The sequence below is a fragment of the Thermobia domestica genome, chromosome 11 (genome assembly GCF_964235325.1).
Source record: "Thermobia domestica chromosome 11, izTheDome1.hap1.1, whole genome shotgun sequence".
NCBI lineage: Eukaryota > Metazoa > Arthropoda > Insecta > Zygentoma > Lepismatidae > Thermobia > Thermobia domestica.
In genome coordinates this window covers 36,608,533-36,630,581 of record NC_137464.1, presented here as the reverse complement: position 1 = coordinate 36,630,581, position 22,049 = coordinate 36,608,533, and the positions used below count along the sequence as shown (strand labels likewise).

General features: G+C 34.1%; 1 protein-coding gene across 1 annotated transcript in view; it reads left to right on the top strand.

Moving 5' to 3' along the window:
- The first annotated feature begins 17,943 nt into the window (after nt 1–17,943).
- The window catches only part of LOC145664050 (uncharacterized), a 96,556-nt gene continuing 92,450 nt past the window's right edge, over nt 17,944–22,049 (top strand). Inside the window, exon 1 of the mRNA XM_081730375.1 lies at nt 17,944–18,182. Within this exon, the coding sequence (XP_081586501.1) occupies nt 18,083–18,182 (100 nt within the window). The 5' untranslated portion in view covers nt 17,944–18,082. The remainder of the gene's footprint in view (nt 18,183–22,049) is intronic.

The following is a 22,049-nucleotide window of genomic DNA, read 5'->3' as shown; positions in this document are numbered from 1 at the left end:
CGGATTTACGACTTTTAATTCGTTATATGTATTTACGACAAAATCGACAACGGATTTGTGCAAACGAGGATTAAAAGGTTGGTTTCTAATTGCGGCATCTCTGTTTGCAAGCAAAAAGTCGTTTTCGTAATTTGCAATCAGCGCTGCTTTGAATTCCTCATATGTATTGATGTGATCTCGTACTGCTTTAAACCATAAAGAACATGGTGGGAGTAATAAATGAGGGATTAGTTTCATATATTGCGATTTATCTATACACATTAGATTGCACTCATCTTGAAATTTTTCTAAGAAAGAGATAGCATTCTCATTACATTTACCACTAAACTTACTCATAGCACGTATTTCACTCATCTTTACGCTTAACTTTACCTTCCTTTCACCATTTCGTGTTCGTGTTGAGTGACAATTTTTACCGACTGCATTATCTGTGGTTCCACCATCTCTTTTCCGCCCAACAGTATTCCTTGGATGTATTCGTTCCAGAATAATGTCCTCATCAGACGGATTACTTGAAGATGAGATAATGTGATATCCACGTTGATCTGTCACGGGTGAATGCGAGGTCATCTCTTGAGAACAAGGGGATTCCGAACGATCATTAATCATGTTATTGTGATATGCATTATCCTTAATCTGCAACGTCCTAATTTCCTCTTGTAATGTAGATATCCACTGAGTATTCGCACGTTTTTGGTTGGAATTATCTGTAACCTGAATCTTTTGTTGCCATACAGAAGATTCTATTACTTCCAAATCCTTTTTTACACAATTGACTTCTTGAATTACATGGTTGTAATTATCTTGGCAATCTTCTGATACTCTTTTTAACTTTTCATCAAATTGTAATGTAAGGTCTTTCACCGCCTGGATCACAGATTGTTTCGTATCTTCTGATTTTTGGTCTGTTTGCTCCAACCGTTTACTTAATTCCTCGGATTTCTGCTGAACTGTATGCTTTAATTCTTCCGACATCTGGGCTCACTTTTGTTCTTGTCGCTGTAAAGCCATTAAGATTTTGTCTTCAAATGTCAACACTTCAGGTACAACAGGAGCTGTATTTTGTTCGTCGTTACAACTATCACCAGTTTCTTCCTCCATGGCCTCACCAATCATAATTTTTCTTGTGATTATTTTACCACTTCTAAGTATAGTTAAATTCGTAGTCATGAACCTTATTACTGAAGTAAATTCACCCCTTACTTTGTACTTCGGGTTTTGAATTTACAAAATTCCCGGGTGAGGTAAACCAAAATTTTACAACGACTCACCAAAGGTGGTCGTCAACCCTGGTTCGGCATAAGATATGTATATCTTTTAGTGACAGTAATTGTTCACACCTTAAAATAACTTCCGTACTTATATCCGCTATTACTTTCACCTTTTATACTGAAATCACAAGTAGAGGATGAGTAGTAAATAATTTATTAGTTGATCCTCCTTTTAACATATATTCACATAAACTATTTTGGAATCAAACATGCCCACTAAATCTCTATAAACAACAACTTAGCAACCCACTATCCAATAATAATATATTTCTTACATATATTAAAAACATTCTTCTTTTGTTATCTTAAATTAACATTATATCCGGTATAGTGCTTGAGTAGAAGCACTTTCTGCCCAAAATACAAAGTATCTCGTTGTATAGTACCTCTTGTTTTCGTCTGTGACGTCACATTTACGTTTTGCTTAAAACTGATTGGTTCATCGTAATAACGATTAAACATACTCATGTAACGAGATAACATTGAGGACTTATTTCTTATGACAAAACAAGAACATATATGTGTAATGGTTTACTTTGAAAGAATACATTCATTCCTAGAGAAGGTAAAAGAGGGAAGTGATGAGCTGAACCTAGTTACTACCTTTCGTTTCCGTTCGTGGATAAATAATAATGACGTCATGAGTATAGGCTTTTATAGGGCATGGGTACATGAACGAACACTAAAATTTCATGTTTGGCAGAACCAAAGTCATGGTCTCCAGAACTAATTTTAGTATTTGATCACCTAAAATTGCTAAAGATATAATTTGGGAAGGTTTCTAACCTCATGTATTCTCTTTATTACGTTATAGGCACGCACAGGCTAGATTTAGTTTCCGAAGGTCATGAGGTTGATTCTCGATGATGGCTAATATGACTGATATTAACAAATTTTGCGCTGTTTTGGATTTATGCTCTACATAGACGTTGCGTGAGCTCTTCAAAGTGGAGTTTACTGTCACTTTATTTACATATAATGAGGATATGCGTTCTTTAATGCACTCCTCTTAAGCTTTTTGATAAGACAGAACCACGATACTTTAAGGTTACCTTCTTGGTCTTGGTGTTAGTTCGTGTAATTTATATCTTAAATAACATTGACAGTTTAGTTAAAATCATCATCTCAAAATATTTTAGCCAAAATGTTTCAGTGAGTGCAAAGAGGGAATTATTTCACGGTTAACCGTCAAACATTATCTGGTTTTAACTATTCGATTATTAACAAATAAACGGTTTCTTAACTATTCGATTAACAAATAAACGTTTTTTTAATTATTCGATTAACAAATAAACGGTTTTTAACTATTCGATTAACAAATAAACGGTTTTTAACTATTCGATTAAATTTTGAGTCCACTAATTTCCAGTTATTACAAAAGTTCAAGTGAAAATTTGAAACTAATATTTCTAGAACTCAAAAGTTTAAAATAAAAAAAAATTGAACTGAAATTTTCAAATTAAAAGTTTCAACCTGTCAAACTAAAAATTTTATAACTAAATTTTCAAATCACAATTTTCGAACTAAAAAGTTGAAACCAAATTTTAGAACTAGAAAGTTGAAACTAAAATTTTCGAACAAAATAATTTGAAAAAATTTTAAATTCGAAATTTCAAATCAAAGAAAAAATTCAAACTGAAATTTTAGAATTAAAAATTTTCGAAACAAATTTTGGAAAACTACAAATTTTCGAACGAAAAAAATGAAATAAAAAATTTGGATTTCAAATTTTTCAAATCAAACAATTTCAAACTGAAATTTTCGAACTAGAAATGTAAACAAATTTTCGAAACATGAAATCAAAATTTTCGACCCAAAAGGAGTTGAAACCAATTTTTTAGAACTAGAAAGTTGAAACTAAAATTTTCGAACAAGAATGAAATGAAATGATTTTTTCAAACGAAAAATTCGAACTGAGATTTTCGAATTAAAAGTTTCAACCTGTGTCAAACTAAAAATTTTATAACGAAAATTTCAATTTACAATTTTCGAACCAAAAAAGTTGAAACCAAATTTAAGATCTAGAAAGTTGAAACTAAAATTTTCGAACAAAAAAATGAAATCAAGATTATTTCAATCAAATAGAAATCAACCTGAAATTTTCGAATTAAAAGATTAAACATGTGTCAAACTAAAAAAAATTATAACGAAATTTACAAATCAAATTTTTAAACCTAAAATTTCAAGCCAAAGTTTTCAAACTGAAAATAAAGTTTCGAACAAAAAATAATTCATAATTTTCATACAAACTTTTTGAAAAAAAATTAAGCAGACGTTTGAAAGCGATCACTTAATTAGATTACACCTTAGAAATAAACGGTTTACAGCAAATGAACATTTTCGACTACATTTGCAATCTTAAAATTCAAAGTGTAAAATTACTGAATGGATTTCAAGGTCGAACTAGAAGTTAGAGGTAGGGATTAACCAATTTTGGGCAAAGGTAACTTTTCATCAATAACTATACTCTATTCAAGTTTTATAGTCATAAGAGTTTATCATTTCAGATGACGAGAAAACTCCATAAAATTAAAAAAATAGCAATGATCTGTTTGGTCATAACTCATTTCATAAGGCATAACCATAGCCGTGTACTGATTTTAAAATTTTAATTGTCTTGAAGAAATATTTGGGACTAAGTTTTTGAGACGATGAACCGTTTGGTAAGCCAAAGCCGAATCGAGACATTGATATTGCTTGAAATGAAGTTTAATCAAGCTTTATCTCATCAGCAGCTCTAGCTTACGAACCGTTGTAGTGAACTGTAACATTTATTTGTTTCAGATCAACACCGATGTGATGAGCTAGTTGACCAGCCATAATTGGAGTTTTTTTCGTATCATCTTGAAAGTACGCAAAGCTTCTTAGAACGGTTATAGGCGTTACACTAAGTGAAAACCCGAATCCCTACCACAGAACAAACATAAACGCATATTTTCAAGACCTTGAATCGAACCTGGGACCATTCAGCCTATAACCATCGGTGTTGATCTGAAACAAATAAATGTTACAGTTCACTACAACGGTTCGTAAGCTAGAGCTGCTGATGAGATAAAGCTTGATTAAACTTCATTTCAAGCAATATCAATGTCTCGATTCGGCTATGGCTTACCAAACTTTACATCGTCTCAAAAACTTAGTCCCAAATATTTCTTCAAGATAATTAAAATTTTAAAATCAGTACACGACTTTGGTTATGCCTTATGAAATGAGTTATAACCAAACAGATCATTGCTATTTTTTTTAATTTTATGGAGTTTTCTCGTCATCTGAAATGATAAACTTTTATGACTATAAAACTTGAATAGAGTATAGTTATTGATAAAAAGTTACCTTTGCCCAAAATTGGTTAATCCCTACCTCTAACTTCTAGTTCGACCTTGAAATCCATTCAGTAATTTACACTTTGAATTTTAAGATTGCAAATGTAGTCGAAAACGTTCATGTGGTTTCAAAAAGTTTATTTCTAAGGTGTAATCTAATTGTGATCGCTTTCAAACGTCTGCTTAATTTTTTTTCAAAAAGTTTGTATGAAAATTTCGAATTATTTTTTGTTCGAAACTTTAAACTTTCAGTTTGAAAATTTTGGCTTGAAATTTTAGGTTTAAAAATTTGATTTGTAAATTTCATTATAATTTTTTTAGTTTGAGACATGTTGAATCTTTTAATTCGAAAATTTCAGGTTGATTTCTATTTGATTGAAATAATCTTGATTTCATTTTTTGTTCGAAAATTTTAGTTTCAACTTTCTGGTTCTAAAATTTGGTTTCAACTTTTTTAGTTCGAAAATTGTAAATTGAAATTTTCAAGTTATAAAATTTTTAGTTTGACACAGGTTGAAACTTTTAATTCGAAAATCTCAGTTCGAATTTTTCGTTTGAAAAAAATCTTCATTTCATTCTTGTTCGAAAATTTTACTTTCAACTTTCTAGTTCTAAAAAATTGGTTTCAACTTCTTTTGGTTCGAAAATTTTGATTTCATGTTTCGAAAATTTGTTTACATTTCTAGTTCGAAAATTTCAGTGTGAAATTGTTTGATTTGAAAAATTTGAAATCGAATTTTTTATTTCATCTTTTTTGTTCGAAAATTTGTAGGTTTCCAAAATTTGTTTCGAAAACTTTTAATTCTAAAATTTCAGTTTGAATTCTTTTCTTTGATTTGAAATTTCGAATTTAAAAATTTTATTTAAAGTTTTTTGTTCGAAAATTTTAGTTTCAACTTTCTAGTTCTAAAACTTGGTTTCAACTTTTTAGTTCGAAAATTGTGATTTGAAAATTAAAAGTTATAAAATTTTTAGTTTGACAGGTTGAAACTTTTAATTTGAAAATTTCAGTTCAATTTTTTTTTATTTTAAACTTTTGAGTTCTAGAAATATTAGTTTCAAATTTTCACTTGAACTTTTGTAATAACTGGAAATTAGTGGACTCAAAATTTAACCGAATAGTTAAAAACCGTTTATTTGTTAATCGAATAGTTAAAAACCGTTTATTTGTTAATCGAATAATTAAAAAAACGTTTATTTGTTAATCGAATAGTTAAAAAGCTGTTTATTTGTTAATCTAATAGTTAAAACCGGATAATGTTTGATGGTTAATCGTGAAACAATTCCCTCTTTGCACTCACTGAAACATTTTGGCTAAAATATTTTGAGATGATGATTTTAACTAAACTGTCAATGTTATTTAAGATATAAATTACACGAACTAACACCAAGACCAAGAAGGTAACCTTAAAGTATCGTGGTTCTGTCTTATCAAAAAGCTTAAGAGGAGTGCATTAAAGAACGCATATCCTCATTATATGTAAATAAAGTGACAGTAAACTCCACTTTGAAGAGCTCACGCAACGTCTATGTAGAGCATAAATCCAAAACAGCGCAAAATTTGTTAATATCAGTCATATTAGCCATCATCGAGAATCAACCTCATGACCTTCGGAAACTAAATCTAGCCTGTGCGTGCCTATAACGTAATAAAGAGAATACATGAGGTTAGAAACCTTCCCAAATTATATCTTTAGCAATTTTAGGTGATCAAATACTAAAATTAGTTCTGGAGACCATGACTTTGGTTCTGCCAAACATGAAATTTTAGTGTTCGTTCATGTACCCATGCCCTATAAAAGCCTATACTCATGACGTCATTATTATTTATCCACGAACGGAAACGAAAGGTAGTAACTAGGTTCAGCTCATCACTTCCCTCTTTTACCTTCTCTAGGAATGAATGTATTCTTTCAAAGTAAACCATTACACATATATGTTCTTGTTTTGTCATAAGAAATAAGTCCTCAATGTTATCTCGTTACATGAGTATGTTTAATCGTTATTACGATGAACCAATCAGTTTTAAGCAAAACGTAAATGTGACGTCACAGACGAAAACAAGAGGTACTAACTAGTTCCAAAATAACCTCATCTCATCCCTTTTTCTCCTTCTCAAAGAATGAATATATCTTTTCAAAGTAAAACCATTACACTCTATTTCACAGTTAAACACTGTACTTGTTCTAACAAACAATGCCAACAATACTGTCACAACGAATACGTAACCATATGTATCACGATATAGTTGACATTTCCTTTTCAACATATGATTATAGGTCAATGCAGAAAGAAGCTTTTTAAATCTTTCCATCAGTTTTATTTAGTCCACAAAAGAATACAATATAAATTATTGTTGTTAACCAAGTCTGGGATCGCCCCTCCCCCTCTTTTATGCGTCTCAAATAAATGTATGCTTTCCTGGACACACTTTTTGACAATTGAATATCGTGGTTCGAGTCCCATAAGTCCCGTGAATGAAAACTATATCTTAACCAAAAATCAAGTATTCCTCCCAAACTTTTCGAGTTAAGTTGATTTTGAGTTTAACGTCCCCCTCAAACCGCATGACCTCCTTCTGGGAATCGAACCCTGTTCTCCCACGTTAAGGGCGCATACGCTAACCGGTTAGCCACGGAGGAACTCCAAAGTTTTCGAGTTTCATATTAATACTAATACTAATTTATACTATTACTGGGTATACTAATTCATAATGCAATAGATCATCAAGAAAGAGATCAAACCTTATTTTAGTAATTTTATACTCATAAAACGGAACGAAACAAGCCATCATAACCTCCAAGCTAAAAATCCCAGTTCAGTGACGTAATTCAAACTTTATAGCTCGAACCAAATTTATTCGCACCAGAAGAGAGCGCGGTGGCTCAGTGGTAGAGCATTCAGCTCTGCTGTATGAGGTCCCTGGATCAAACCCCCGAGAAAGTAGTTTTGTGGTGGGCAACATTATGCTCGGGATACTCCAATTTTCTCCCACACTTTCATTCATTTCTCACCGTCACCGTCTCCTTTAACCTTCATATTAATACTAATACTTTATACTATTACTGGGGTCTACTAATTCATAATGTAATAGATCATCAAGAAAGAGATCTAACCTTGTTTTAGTAATTTTATACCCATAAAGGGAACGAAAAAGCCATCATAACCTCCAAGCTAAAAATATCCCAGTTCAGTGACGTCAAAAGAACATATTAGCTTTAACCAAATACCTCTAATTCATTCATACCAGTAGGGGTGCGGTGGCTCAGTGGTAGAGCGTTCACCTCTGCTGTATGGGGTGCCTGGTTCAAACCCCGCGAAAATAGTTTTGTGGTGGGCAACACTATGCTCGGGATATTTCAATTTTCTCCCACATTTTCATTCTTTTCTCATCGTCACCGTCTCCTTCAGCCTAACGGGCATAAACGTGGGACGTAAAACTAAAGATTTCATTTGCGCCAGTGTTAGTCCACCTCATCAAAGGGATAACAATCTCGAAATTTTATGCCATAAAAGGGAACGAAAAATAAAAAGCATTCGTAAGCCTATTTCATAACTTAATAAATCATCAAGATCACATTTTTAGTAATTTTATACCCATAAAAAAACAAAAAACAAATCATCATAACATCTGATCCGAAATTCCCAATTCAATGACGTCATAGCAGGGCCAAGGTACCTCTGACTCATTCGCACCAGCGTGCAATGCCCCTGAATAAGCATAAGCAAAATTTCAATAGGTGACGCAATCCCATGCCAAAGCATCCTTAATTCATTCGCATTAACGTTATGAGGCCCCAAATTGGATAATCAAAAGTTAAATCAGGTGGGGCCCTTACTACTACGTGCCATATGAATGTACGAAGGGGAACCCAAAAGAAACCGGATTGAAAGAGCGCTACCGTTTCTAAGGGTAGTAGAGAGTTCTCCTGCTAGGTGGGTCTAGTAGAGACCTTCCCAGATCAGTTGGCCAAGCGGCGTCTGCGTAGGAGGATAACGTTTGATCGTATTATTGTTTTTCTCAACTGTTCTCGTTTACCGCTAGCGAAATCGTTATGCCAGATTCAAAGGAACAAGGAGTGTGTTTGCTTTCTACTTGGAAAATCGGAAACGAAAACTTACCAAATGCTTCACCAGGCTTTCAAGAAGGATACTATGAACCGCACACAATTTTTTGAATGCTTTGGGCGCTTTAAGTGTGGTGAGATGAGTGTTGAAGATCATGCTCGTTCTGGGTGCTCTTCATCATTTCGAAACGACGAAAACATCGTACAGATCTGCCCTAAAATCAGCGAGGATCGTCGTTTCATGATCGATGATATTTCAAAACAAGCAGGAGTGAGTTTGAGCTCGTGCCAGCGTGAGGTTTTGCAAATGAGACATGTTGCCGCTAAGTTGGTTTCTCGCCTGCTCATACAGGATCAAATCATTCGTCTGAATTTGAGCCAGGACTTGAAAAATCAGATTGAAAGTGATCCAAACTTTTTGACCAACATGATGACATTTTCCGAGAATTAAACAAAATCTAAAAGGAAAATGTTTTGATTGTGTAGAGGCTGTTAAAAGAATTCGCAGAGTGCATTAGACGATATAAAAGTTCCAGAGTTCCAGAGGTGCTTCAAACAGTGGGAAAGAAGATGGGAGAAATGAATCGCATTTAATGGAGAGTACTTTGAAGGAGACTGAAAGAATTTTGTAAAAATGTAATAAATTATTTTTTTTAAGGACGAAAGTCCGGTTTCTTTTGGGTCCTCCCTCGTAAGTTACACACGAAAACAGTGTTGCTAGCAGACAAGGTTTTTTCAGAAAATTAGGTTTTCATTCAGACATTATAAACTTTTGTTTAACTGTCAGCTAATACTTAGTAAACACAACATATCGAAATGATTCAATATTCTAGTACATATCATGTCTAAAACTATAGAAAAGATTCTCGTGTCATAGAACTTTGGAAATATTTTTGTGCAAATAGTGTTTCTATCTTTTTTTTTTTTTTTTTTTTTTTGTATTTTACAAGTTATGCAATTCTACCCTTCCTCACGTATGTCTACCTTTGTGGCGTATTTAAAATTTTCAAGAAAGAAAGCTAGAAAATCACGCTTTCTTCGTATGCAACTTGCGTTCATATGACATGTTTCATTCCCGAGTGATAACAGAACTTCACGGAACAGGACTTAATGTGGACACTCTACACTGACATTGATAGCATTGCCTATCGGAATTGATCTGATGTTACCTGTATTACCCAATTAAACTGTCAATGTGTTGTTTTGTGTTTCATATGAAATATACTAACTGGTACTGTTTTTTTCATGCTACTAATTTTTGTATTGGTGTTTTGTAAGACTTTGTCCTGGTTCTAGAAGATGTTGTTACAGAAGGCTCTCTTAAAATATTGCGTTGATACCTTGAACATGTTTTCATTGGTTAATTTTTCGATTGTTCATACTGAATTCTTTAATTTTAACTTCTATTGTACGAATCACATTTGTTTTCCTTCGGGTTCTGCTGTGTTCAGCGCCTTACTTGCAATTTGGAACTCCGATGTTTATTGAACTGTGATGAAGTCCGTGAGTGGCAGTAGTGGAGTAATAACAACTGCCTATGGTAAAATTTTCTTTAAATGTTGAAAAACTTTTGAACGTGACCAGAAATTCTAAACACAAATAGAACATGGTGCAACTTCTTAAAAAACATTATTACTATTATTATTATGTAATTGAACTTATCTTTGGATATATCTTCATATGCTTCTTTCTGCTTTGTTGATATTTACTCAATGAATCGCAGTATAGTCAGTACGAGCAATGAACGTAGTAATAAATCTGGATAACCACTGCCCGAGAGTATCTTAATCACAGCAGTCTTTCAAATTGTATATCAATATTTTATTCACTTCGTTCCTTTCTCAAAGATGTCAAAATTTACTTCTAATGAAATAAATGCAGTGAATACCGAAGAAGGTGAACTTTCCCACCTGGTTACTGCCATAGGCGGCGCCAGGATTTTGGTAATGTGGGTGCAGGCTCGGAAGGGATAAGACACATTTAAAAAAATAACATGGAACGCAATAAAAAAGTTACTTCATGCATGGATACACGTATGGAATTATCAAAGAAATATCAGAATATTTAAGTATACAAGGGTACTTTAATTTTCAATGGCAAGTTTGTTCCTGGACTTCGCCTTTATCCTCTGCCAATTCCTTCTCCCCATGAAACGATGATTTACCAACAATGTCGCACGATGATTTACCAGCACCAGAAGATGTGATTTTTATCCATCCAAGCAAAGTTCTCTTATTTTGATTTAAAGTTTTAAGGGCAAATTAACTTTCCGACATGCGTACCTACAATAACAATTAAACTAGTATTGTCCGTTTACTATAGCTTGGCGCTGTGTTTTGACACAAAATCTTAGCAGTCCTTCCCCTTCTTTCCCCTTATCGCAGTGTTAGTAGTGGCACTAACTCATCAACTTTAGCACTCGTAGGGTTTGGTATTTGCAAGTTGCGTAAATTTCGAAACAGTTTACTTTTTCTCTAATCAGGGCCGTAACTTGTGAGGGGCAACTGCCCCTGCAAGAAGGTTTCCCGCCGTTCGAAGGGGGCCCATTTTGGGACAAAAATTTTCTTAATCCATTACGATATGAAAATGAAATTATAAATGAAGCATCAAACAGGTTCACTATATTACATAAACAAAGTAGCACACACAAAAGGTAAATAAAACAAAATGAGTCGTGGGACCATTTCAGTAAAAAATGTCTACTATTAGGGGCTCTAGAAATAACATTTATTCGTATGGCTTTGAGATTTGTCAATATTGTCTCCTTAATTAATTTGTCATGTATGGAACGGGTCGAGGGGTATAAGTAGGGCCCCGCAGACCTTGGCGTGAGGGAGGGCCCACAGGCTCCGGGGGGCCATAAAGAGTAAGAAAAAGATAGAAAGAGGGGGGCCCAAGAATTAGAAAAACTTTTTCTAGGAAGCCCAAATACACGTATTAATGCTTGCCCCCTCCTAGAAAAAATCTAAGTTACAGCGCTGTCTCTACTGTGAATTTATTAGTACAATTCTGCTAATAGTTAACTATCAGATTGGTCTCTTTAAACCTTGGGCCGTGGAGAGAAAAAGTCTTACAGAAGGATAGTATTCAGATTTTAGGAAGGTGGGGAAAAGAGAGCGAGGATGAGCAAGATGAGAAAAAAGAAAGAGAATTAAAGAAACACTTCTATATTTACTTCGTAACGAATTTAAGGAGCCATAAAACGAAAAAAGGATATCGGAACGCACCACCAAAATATTTGCGAAAGTGTTGACAACATAATATTCTGGGGGAAAATATATTCCGCCAATTTCGGAGCGTCAGTGTTTGGCCTAATTCTGGCATTACAGAAGCTACCATCTAGGCATTCACCTCGTGGGACTGAGGAAAACCTTAATAAGGAACACCAGCCAGAGCCTGGTTCATACCCACGCTCGATCTACCTATTTTAACCCTAGAATGGCAAGCATGTTAAGAGAAGCACTATTGGCAAGCATTAGTAAATATTACGACTATATTATAAAGTCAAATTTGGGTAAGGTTATGAAAAATAAATTAATATTTTATACATATTCTGAAAGTATATTTGGTGCTCAATAAGATACCGTTGCTATATGACCTAAGTAAAAGAATACATTATACAAATATTTCAATATAAAAAAGTATTACATAATAATAAAGAAAAATGTAAATGAAAATATATATAAACTAAATATATGTTTAACTTGACAAATTATGCATAATTTGCTCAAAATTACTAAGTAGAGTGATAATACTAAGTCTTAGACATAAATTTGTGATATAACTTGGAAACAGAGTACGCAAAGTCTACATTTGAAATTTAACTCTCTTCCGTGCATGCGACACACACCATACCTAGATGCTCGATGCAAAACGGCTTTCGGCATTGATCATAATAGTTTTCAGTCATGCGTATTTTTTGATAAGGACAAATTTTGCATATTGTCCTTTTGTTTTCTTGCCGGGGCGGGACCTCTTCTGGAAGGCGCAAAACGTTGGTTATCATTGTCCTGATGGACTATTGGATTGTTGGCAAGTTTCGCCTCCGCTCCAGTCAGGGAGTTAGTAGCTGGGTGTAGAGCTCACGGAGAAATTTCTTTCTTGATACTGTTTTTTCCGTCTTTGTTCTCAAAATCTCATTTCGAATAACCCAAGAATTTATGCCAGCAATGTTTAGCGTGCCAAAGAACACACAAAGCGGCCATCGCTTTGTCTTTCTTAAACATGATGTTGTGCTGCACATCTGGTCGAGTTCATCAACGCCCCCTTTTTTTCCTTTTTGGCCAAGTGTCATCAAATGCATCGTCAGATATCAGTTCATCTGAGAACGGTTCGTAATCATCTGACCCAGAATAAGACAAAATGTTATCATGTAATCCACTGCCACTTTCCTCGGATTCATCACTAGATGTTATTGGAGACTCATCATCTAACAATGTTGGTATTTCAGATGAACTTAACGCCATGTCCTACCATAAATTATGGGATATTTAAAACGTTTTCACCGCACAACTACCAAAACAAAATAAGGAAGTTAGTTAAGAAAAAGTAACACTACTGGCAAGCATTCGTAATTTTCACGACTACGCCCTCGGATCAGGGGTAAGGAACGGACTCCAGCGGAAGCCGCCACTACACTGACCTTGAGACAGCACGGGGCGGGAATAGCCGGAGTGTCAGAGTTGCCAACGCAACAATTAATTAGTATCCGCCAAAAGTTTTTCGTGCTTCGTAAAATTTACGAATGCTTGCCATTCTAGGGTTAATGTCTTTGTGTGTGTGTGTTGACAGTGTCTGGTATGGGGACCCAAACAGTTCAAATGTGTATCCTTTAAAGTGTTTACATGTTAAAATTCGCTTTACATAATACTTTGAACACGTAATTCAATGTGTATTATATTCTTTTTACAGCAGCATGCTTTATTTCCTAATACTTTAAGTCTATGGAGGTTAGTAATTATAATTATTGCATCATACTAATCCTTCTCAAAGCTCGTTAAATTAGTATGAAATTCTAGAGTTGGCAGTTTGCAACATTGCAAACCTTCACCAACAGGCAATATGTTGTGAGAATATTTCCACCTATACTCGCATCGAAATTCCCAGCCCCTGTTTATAAATTAGTTCAATATGTTTCTGTCGCCTTATCATGAAAATAACGTTGTCCAGAAAACCTAACGGTCTTCGCTCTCTCTCTGTTTATTGTTTACAACACAAACTGCAACCTGCCAATGTTGCCAGGCGTACAAGGTTTTCGCACACTCTCGAACAAAAACACTTGTACAAAATTGAGTGGGCATTATATGTAAGATTGTATGACATAATAACTAACTCGATTTGTCATAACGTTAATGTCTCAGTCATATCAAAATAAGCAATTTATGTAGTAATAGTAATTGGTCCATGACGGTGCAGAAGTAGGTACATTCGATTCAGCGATTCATGTGCCTGGCAACCATGAATTAGCCATGTAGGGGTGAGAAGCAAGGTTTTGACGCTCGCGCTACCATTGTTGTTTGTAAACAATTTTCCATCCTAGAGTGAACGGACATGCGGATAATTACATCGCACTGTTAGCAAAAGACACTCCGCCAATACATCCTAACATTGTTGCCAGAACGCTATGCACTATTGAGCCTTAAGATCTCAAAAATAATCCCTAAGTTTTACTTTTAAAAATCTAGAAAGACGCTGTATGATAGCAAGTAACTTGTGAAAGACTTAAGAAATGACTAAAATATATCCAAACATAGGAAACAATAAATATACAAAATAGAAAAAAGTTATTGTAGGGAATCTGAAAATCGAAGTTAATGTGGGTGCATTTGCACCCACTGTGGTGCCACCTCTGGTTACTGTAAATGAACACACTGTGGACCACAATGAGGTGATATCTCGTACTAAAAGACAGAGATGATAAGTGTACGTTGTGCGAAACTATACTCTGTAACACGAAGGAAAACAAGGTGATAACAGATGCAAATAGAAGAAAATCCCTTAAAATGAAGCAAAGAAGGTAAAAAAAAATCATCAAATATGAGTTTTCTTGGCACTGAAGTAGAATGAGCCGGACATTTTGCAAGAAAAAATTTATGATAGGTGTACGAAAACAATTCTTGACAGTGAAATCTGTCAGTTTTACGTCCCACGAATATCCCATGTAGGGTAAAGGAAACGATGACAATGCCAATAAATGAAATGGTGGAATGAAGGAAGTGGGAGAAAACCAAAGAACTCCGAAAAAACCCACGCACACAGTTGGTCCTCCACAAAATCTACTTGGCGCGAGCTGGAGAAAGATACAAGAGATAAGAAGCAAAAGAAGAGTTGGAGAGATCTTCATTCAGCAGTGCCATACAATGGTTGTCTACTATTCACGTGGACAATGAGGCATGTGGTCCCAGGTTCTGCAAATTCTTTGTATATATAAATAATAATTTACATTTCATATCATTCATCGCCATTTAACCTGAATGAAATGGTGAGGATTGATATATTCTTACCTAGATTTTTAATGCAATACTTTTGTCTAATATTTGGCTAATTGTATACTATCATTTTCGTAACATTATTGATGCCTTTAAGAGGATAGCTGTTTAGTCAATATTTTTCCATTTATATCCTAAAAAATTTTCTTTTTAAAATTACTTATTAGTTATTTTATGTCAACGACAATTATATTTATTGATAAAGAAACCTAAGTAATATGTATATATTTTTTTAAACTCCAAAAGTTATATCTATACGGCGTTTCTATTTTCTATTACTTTACTTAATATTTACATTTTATATCATTACTATGCCTACTATCTAAAATTCAAATAAATAAAATTACGAGACAAGATAAGGGAAGCTTTTGGAGAATCGATACTTTTACAAAATTTACGAGACGAAGCGAAAAAAAAAAATATTATCTCGTGACTAACATTAGTTTTCTCTGTCTGAGAAACAAGGAATGGAAATATCAAGATTTTTCTATTACAAAGTAAAGCATAAGTCGCAACATTCTAGTATGCTTTCATTCTAGTATGCTGGTTAAATTCTCAGTATAATCCCTTGTATTGAATTGACTGAAGCAACCTTCTTACCAGTTCTTGACTCCACGTCGATACCATGTCTTATCCTTAGAGGCAAAGAAGTCAGTCACTGTTGTTTCCACTTCCTGCTGACTGGTGAAGTATCCTGATTTCAGCAAGTGGACCTAAACAGGTAGTAATCCGAAGGGGCGTGGTAAGAACTATATGCCGGAAGTGGTATCAGTTCGATGTCAAGTCATACAGTTTTTGTTGCATTGCCACACATCTACTCTTCTCTCGGCCAGAGCTGGGGTCAACTCATCAGTGATGGAATGGGTCACTGGGTCCCTTGGGTCATGACTTTTGTCCGGGTCATCCGGGTCTGGTAAATGAAACCCAGACTTGCACAGAACCAGTGACTCAGAAGCAGCCAAAATATTATACTGCAAACTTTATAGATGTTCACTCGAGCTCGAACATTCATTTATTTGATTCTCAGTATGATGTTTGTTAATCAAGATACTATATTTTGAGTACTTCAAACATAATTTCATGTATATTCGTCTTTTCATATGCGGTTTTTGAAAATATCCTTTCTGAACAGAGAATAAAAAATGACAAGAAAAGAAAAAAGGAAACTACTCTTTGGGTTCAGCGGTATCTTCTATTTTCGAAAGTGCAAGTTTTACAGGTTGATTAAACTGTGACGATCACTCGTAAGAGAAATATGTAGTTTAATCCAATGTCTGACAAAGCACAGACGCAAACAAACGAGAAAATAAAAAAGGCAATGAGAGAGGAGAGAAACTTGTTTGTTAAAATTACATTAGTACCCTTATAATACTCCCCATGTGTATGACAATGTTTCGTCTCCGGGATAGACCAGGTAACTCTGATCATGGGGCATATCAGGTCATGAATCTGTACAAGTCACTGGGTCTTGAGGGTCTGACTGCCTCCAGGACTTCCAGGTCACGAAGTTTGTGACCAATTCCATCACAACAATCCATTCATTTATTTCTTTACCTAAGAGGGCATTTTATTTTCAGAATGAATAAACTTATTACGAAATTGTCTTAAATAATGCAGCTACTCATTGTGAATTTGTTGCTGAAGTTCATAGACATTTACAGTATCCCAATATAATATCAAATCATTGCTAGTATTTGTGGTCTAAAATTAAGTTATCGGTGGCAACATACAAGGGCGCTGATCCTGGGGGCGGCGGTCCCGGGCTCCCTAAAGCTCATGTGGGCCCCTATTATATTTATGAATATTCAATATTTGGCATAATTTGAATGCAAATTGTCTTAAAATCCTCATATATATATATATATTCTGCATCTGAATGGTCTCCCCGAATTTACAGAGAAATCGGTGCGCTTGGCAACGTAAGTCCATTAATTACTAAGATACACTATATCATTAGATGGATCAACATAAATATGTACAAATTCAATATTTTTTCCATAGTACCTTTGAAGTCAACTAATACATGAGAATGTTATGGAATTGTACAAGAAAAGAAAAAAAAAGCTCATAGGGAAATGGAAGGTATTTATATAAAGGATAATAAATATAAGAATTTACATGCAGTACATGTGTGTCCAATTTTATACTTCCATAAAAATTTAAGATCTGTATAAGTTTCTATAATAAAGACTTATAATATTATAAGACATAATCTTCGTTAAGTTTTAATTACCTTATAACAAAATAACACAAATAAGTCCTTGTTTATGTTGCGATTATAAACTCTATAAATAACATATATTATTAAAAAATGTGGAAATCAGCAAAAAAGCATCTCTTGAATAAAAATAAAAAGTTTATGATTAACTTCTTACGAAAAGGAAATTTAATTCGTATAGAAAAATGTAATATATTTATGAATGCTTGGAAGTTCGCCAATAGCGATAACAGAAAATACAGAAATAAATATTGGTATAAATAGAACTTTTTTTTTCTAGAACATGCTTCTTTTTACTAAGTAACAATTGACGCCTGTTTTTTACTTAAGAGTAAGGAACTAAACAATGCCCAGTATGATAGTTTACCTTCTTTTAATAAAAGCTATTGCATGATTATCTTTTCGATCTATCCATGAAATTAATAATGTTCTTGGATTATGCACAAAGAGCACTTAACATTTGAAACAGCGTATAAAGAAAAATATTTTAAAACATTTTTTCCGCTTCTATTGTTCTCACGTTTTAAACCATATTATAACAAAAGCATTAAACCTGTTGGTGACGTTTGTGACAAATGGTTGTTGTAACCACTTACACGCCTGCGTATTCATTGATGTTGATATATTTCTTTATTTACATGCTTATGAGTTCAAGCGTATCGACGTGTATTGAAGACTGCTTTTTTACATTCCACAAAAAATTGTCTACATTGTTATGATGCTCAGTGCCACAAATGTATGTGCAATTTTCGTGTTTCTTGAAATAATGATACTTCCACAATATGTAATTGAAGTGACTCATTTGCGATCTTTGGGTTAGTACTTAATTTTTTTTTCTTTCAACATCAATACTTTAGCCTATAAAATTTATTTTTTCATCAGAAACACTGCACAATAGAATACGAAAGGAAACAGTATACAACTTTCTGCATCGGTGATTTATTGGATTTTATGATCAGAAAGTACTTAATTTATGAAAAGTTAGATTAAGTAAAAAAAAAAAAAGTTTGATCAACTTTTCGTGCTTGGCTTAAAATTGTTTTTTAAATTTTATTTCCTGTTTATAAATGAAAACTATTTTCAAACTTTAAGAACTCTTTGTTTTAAGGTAATTATATTCGGAAACAGATAAAGTAACCAAAATAAGATAATTTCATTATAATTTTCCCCCAACCAAAACACTACGCAGAGCAATTTTATTCATAGTCAGGAAATTAGTACATATAGATGATTTTTATGTAGCTTATCACACAGGGATATCTATTAATTCCTATAAATTCTTTTAATTGAAAATACAGTACTACACAGTAGAACATAGTTACTTTTACATTATTAAATCGTAATGATATGAAGTACAGTACGAATCTAATTTCATATAATTTTCATTATTAATCGTCAAAATGTAATTTTAAAAAAAAAAATACTTGGAATGTAAAAGTTAGTGATTTCTATGTCAAGTACATAAATCTATATCCTACATAAATCTATATACATAAAAATGAAAGTGACTTATGTTTCTGACTTACTAACTCTTGAATCACACGACCGATTTCGATCAAATTTTCAATACAGATGAGGTTCGCGCCTGGAAGAGTTTTTATCAAGGATCAAAATGATCAAAAGTGATCGATATTAGTCTCGAATCCATAATTTTCGGAATCGCTGAGATGAAAAGTGACACTTCCCATGTCGTTTAAATCCAAATTCATTCCCTATTAGTACTCCTAAGAGGGGGATAGTGACATGTAAAAAATAGTTGAAAATGACCGACATTAGTTTCGAATTCATAGTTTTTCGGGTTCCTAAGTTGATTTCTGGCAGTTTCGGTGCCCCTTTATGTCCAAAATGAAATTATTCTTCTCGTGCGAAGAAAGGGCGTTCTGCTGGTAAACAAATAAATTGAAAAAAAAAAATACAGAAAATAAAAGAAGTAATTATGGCCATATCCAAAAACTTTTCTGATAGAAGAAAAACTCGGTATAAATCGAAAACTTATTCAACGTGTTATAAACAGCCTAGTAAACTTGTCCCTTTACTTCATAGTGTCGTTTCGGGTGAAATATAAGATTTACCAATAAGAAGTCTCTTAGAGCTCCTTCGTGGCTAGGCGGTTAGTATACGCGCCTATGGCGTGGGAGACCCGGGTTCGATTCCCGGCGGGAGCTCATATGGTTCGGATTCCACGTTAATCAGTAGGTCCACGTCTCATATAGCCTCGCTGCTGAACGGGACGTTAAACTCAAAATCAACTCAACAAGAAGTCTCTTAATAAAATTATGCTAATATAGGAATAAATTGTTCCATTTTTCCCTAAGAAGTCTAGAGAGGAAATACAATCCTTCTATCTTACTGCTGTCAAAAAACAAGGCACACTGGAAATCATACATTATAATTATTTTATGCAAAACAAATAACATAAATGCAATAGGATTACTATCAGAACTAAAGATCTAAATATCCCTTGAAGAGACTAAATATTAGGGAAATCTAAACTTTGACTGAAGATATGAATGTTCGTAAAGGAAAGCTTCTTATAAAATATTACTGTTTTCATCTACAGAAACTATTTGCTTGAATTTTCAATATATCTTTAATTACATGTGAAGTGTCAGAAGCTTATAATAACAAATGCGTCTTCAGACTTTATACTTATTAATATTTATTTTCTATTGTCTTCATCCTATATTCGTCATGACCATTGTAAGATATATCCCATGTTTTTTACATTAACTCACATATTCTTATTAAAGAAACTCCATTGATTCAAGAGGTTCCCCATGGCTTATGGTTAGCACACTCGCCTTCGTCGTTGGAGACCTGGATTCTCGATAAGAGCTAATGTGGTTCGGATCCCACGTTAATCTGTATGTTCACGTCTTATATAAACTTGGTTTTCAAAGGGATGTTACACTCTAATCCAACCCAGTCATTAATTCAAGAAATTTAATGATCATCAATATAATTCCTTCTTTGAGTTAATAAACTTTCATATAAACTGGCAGATACATCTATCAGGGTGAAATTCATCATTGCTATATAGTATTGCTATTAGCAGTGGCGTATTTAGGGGGAGGGATTCCGGGCTTAAGCCCCCCCGAAATCTTACTTACTATAGTAAAGTATATGAAATATGTTGCAGAATTTTCACATTTTCAGGCAAAGCCCCCTCCCCCCGAAAGTTAGCAAAGCCCTCCCCGAAACAAAATTGTAAATACGCCACTGGCTATTAGATTATGGAAAATCACATAACCACAACTTAACATCTGCTGACTTTATCAAAAAGCTTTGCAGATCATAGAATTAAGTAGATTTTGGAAAAAATCACAGGGAAATCAAAATAAAATGAAATCTTTCAGTTTAACATCCCACCATTATGTCCTTTAGGCTAAGGAAGATCATGATGAAGAGTCTTCATCCCGGCGAAATTAAAATACCGCTAATTTTACAGTAATTATGTGATATCTTCAAATAGATAAAAGATAATCGAAATGTGGAACAAGAGCGCCCTAGACCAGGGAGCGAAATGGGATTCGTAATGCGTGGCGTTCAAGGATTTTTAGCTTTTCATAATAAATGGGAGATGCATTGATCAAAGCTCCAAACCCATAAGTTAATACTGGCAGCAGAAAAACTTTATAGGTATTTCGGACGATCGATGATTTGAGTCCCCAAGTTGTGCCAGTTAGTCGCCGTAAAAGATTCAGCCTATTATAGGCTTTAATAGCAACTGTCTTTAAATGAGGGCGCCAGGTGAGGTGTTTGTCTATGGTAAGGCTAAGATATTTTACAGAATTGGATGGTTTTAGACGGGTGTCATGAACTGTTAAGTTGAGGTGATCTGGATTTTTCTGAACTTTACTGCGTTTCTTGGGCGGAAGAATGAACAATGTTTGTGTTTTGTCAGGATTGATTTTAACAGCCATTTGTTGCACCAGCTATCGAAGGAATTTATGGCAGATTGCAGAGAGCGATTAATTTGTTGGACTGTTGTTCCCAATGCAAGGAAAGCCGTATCGTCGGCGTACTGAAAAGGTGTAAGCCATCTGGTAGTGGCGGTAAGTCTGCGACATATAGTAGATAAAGCAGGGTAGTGAGAGCTGAACCTTGGGGCACACCAGAATGTAGAAAGATATGGTGGGAAAGCGAGTTATTGATAGAGATCTACAGGAGAGGAAGTTTGAAATTTAACAGTTTTGTAATAAGTCCTTGATGCCATACTTTATCGAAGGCTTTTTCAAGGTCAAACAGTACTAAACAGGATGATTTTTAAAAAATTGTAATGATCTGTTATGATAGTGAGCAATCTTAAGAGTTGGTCACTAATACAATAGTTAGGGCGGAAACCTGCTTGATGATGCGGAAGGAGAATTTTTGCAGAGAGATGGAGATGAAGTCTCTGAACAAGAACCCTTTCAAGAATTTTACTATAAATAGATATAAGTTGAATTGGCCGATAAGAAGTAGTACTATTGGCAGGTTTGTCTGATTTGAGAAACATTAAGACTTTAGATGTTTTCCAATATGATGGAATAAATTCTGTTCTGAACACAAAGGTATATATGAGAGATAATAGGTGGAGAAGAATATACCGTCCTTCTTTAATGTGACAATACGTAATCGCTTCTATGCTTGGTGCAGTGCTTCTCTTCCGGACTATGACTTTCATGATTTCGTCGGTGGTG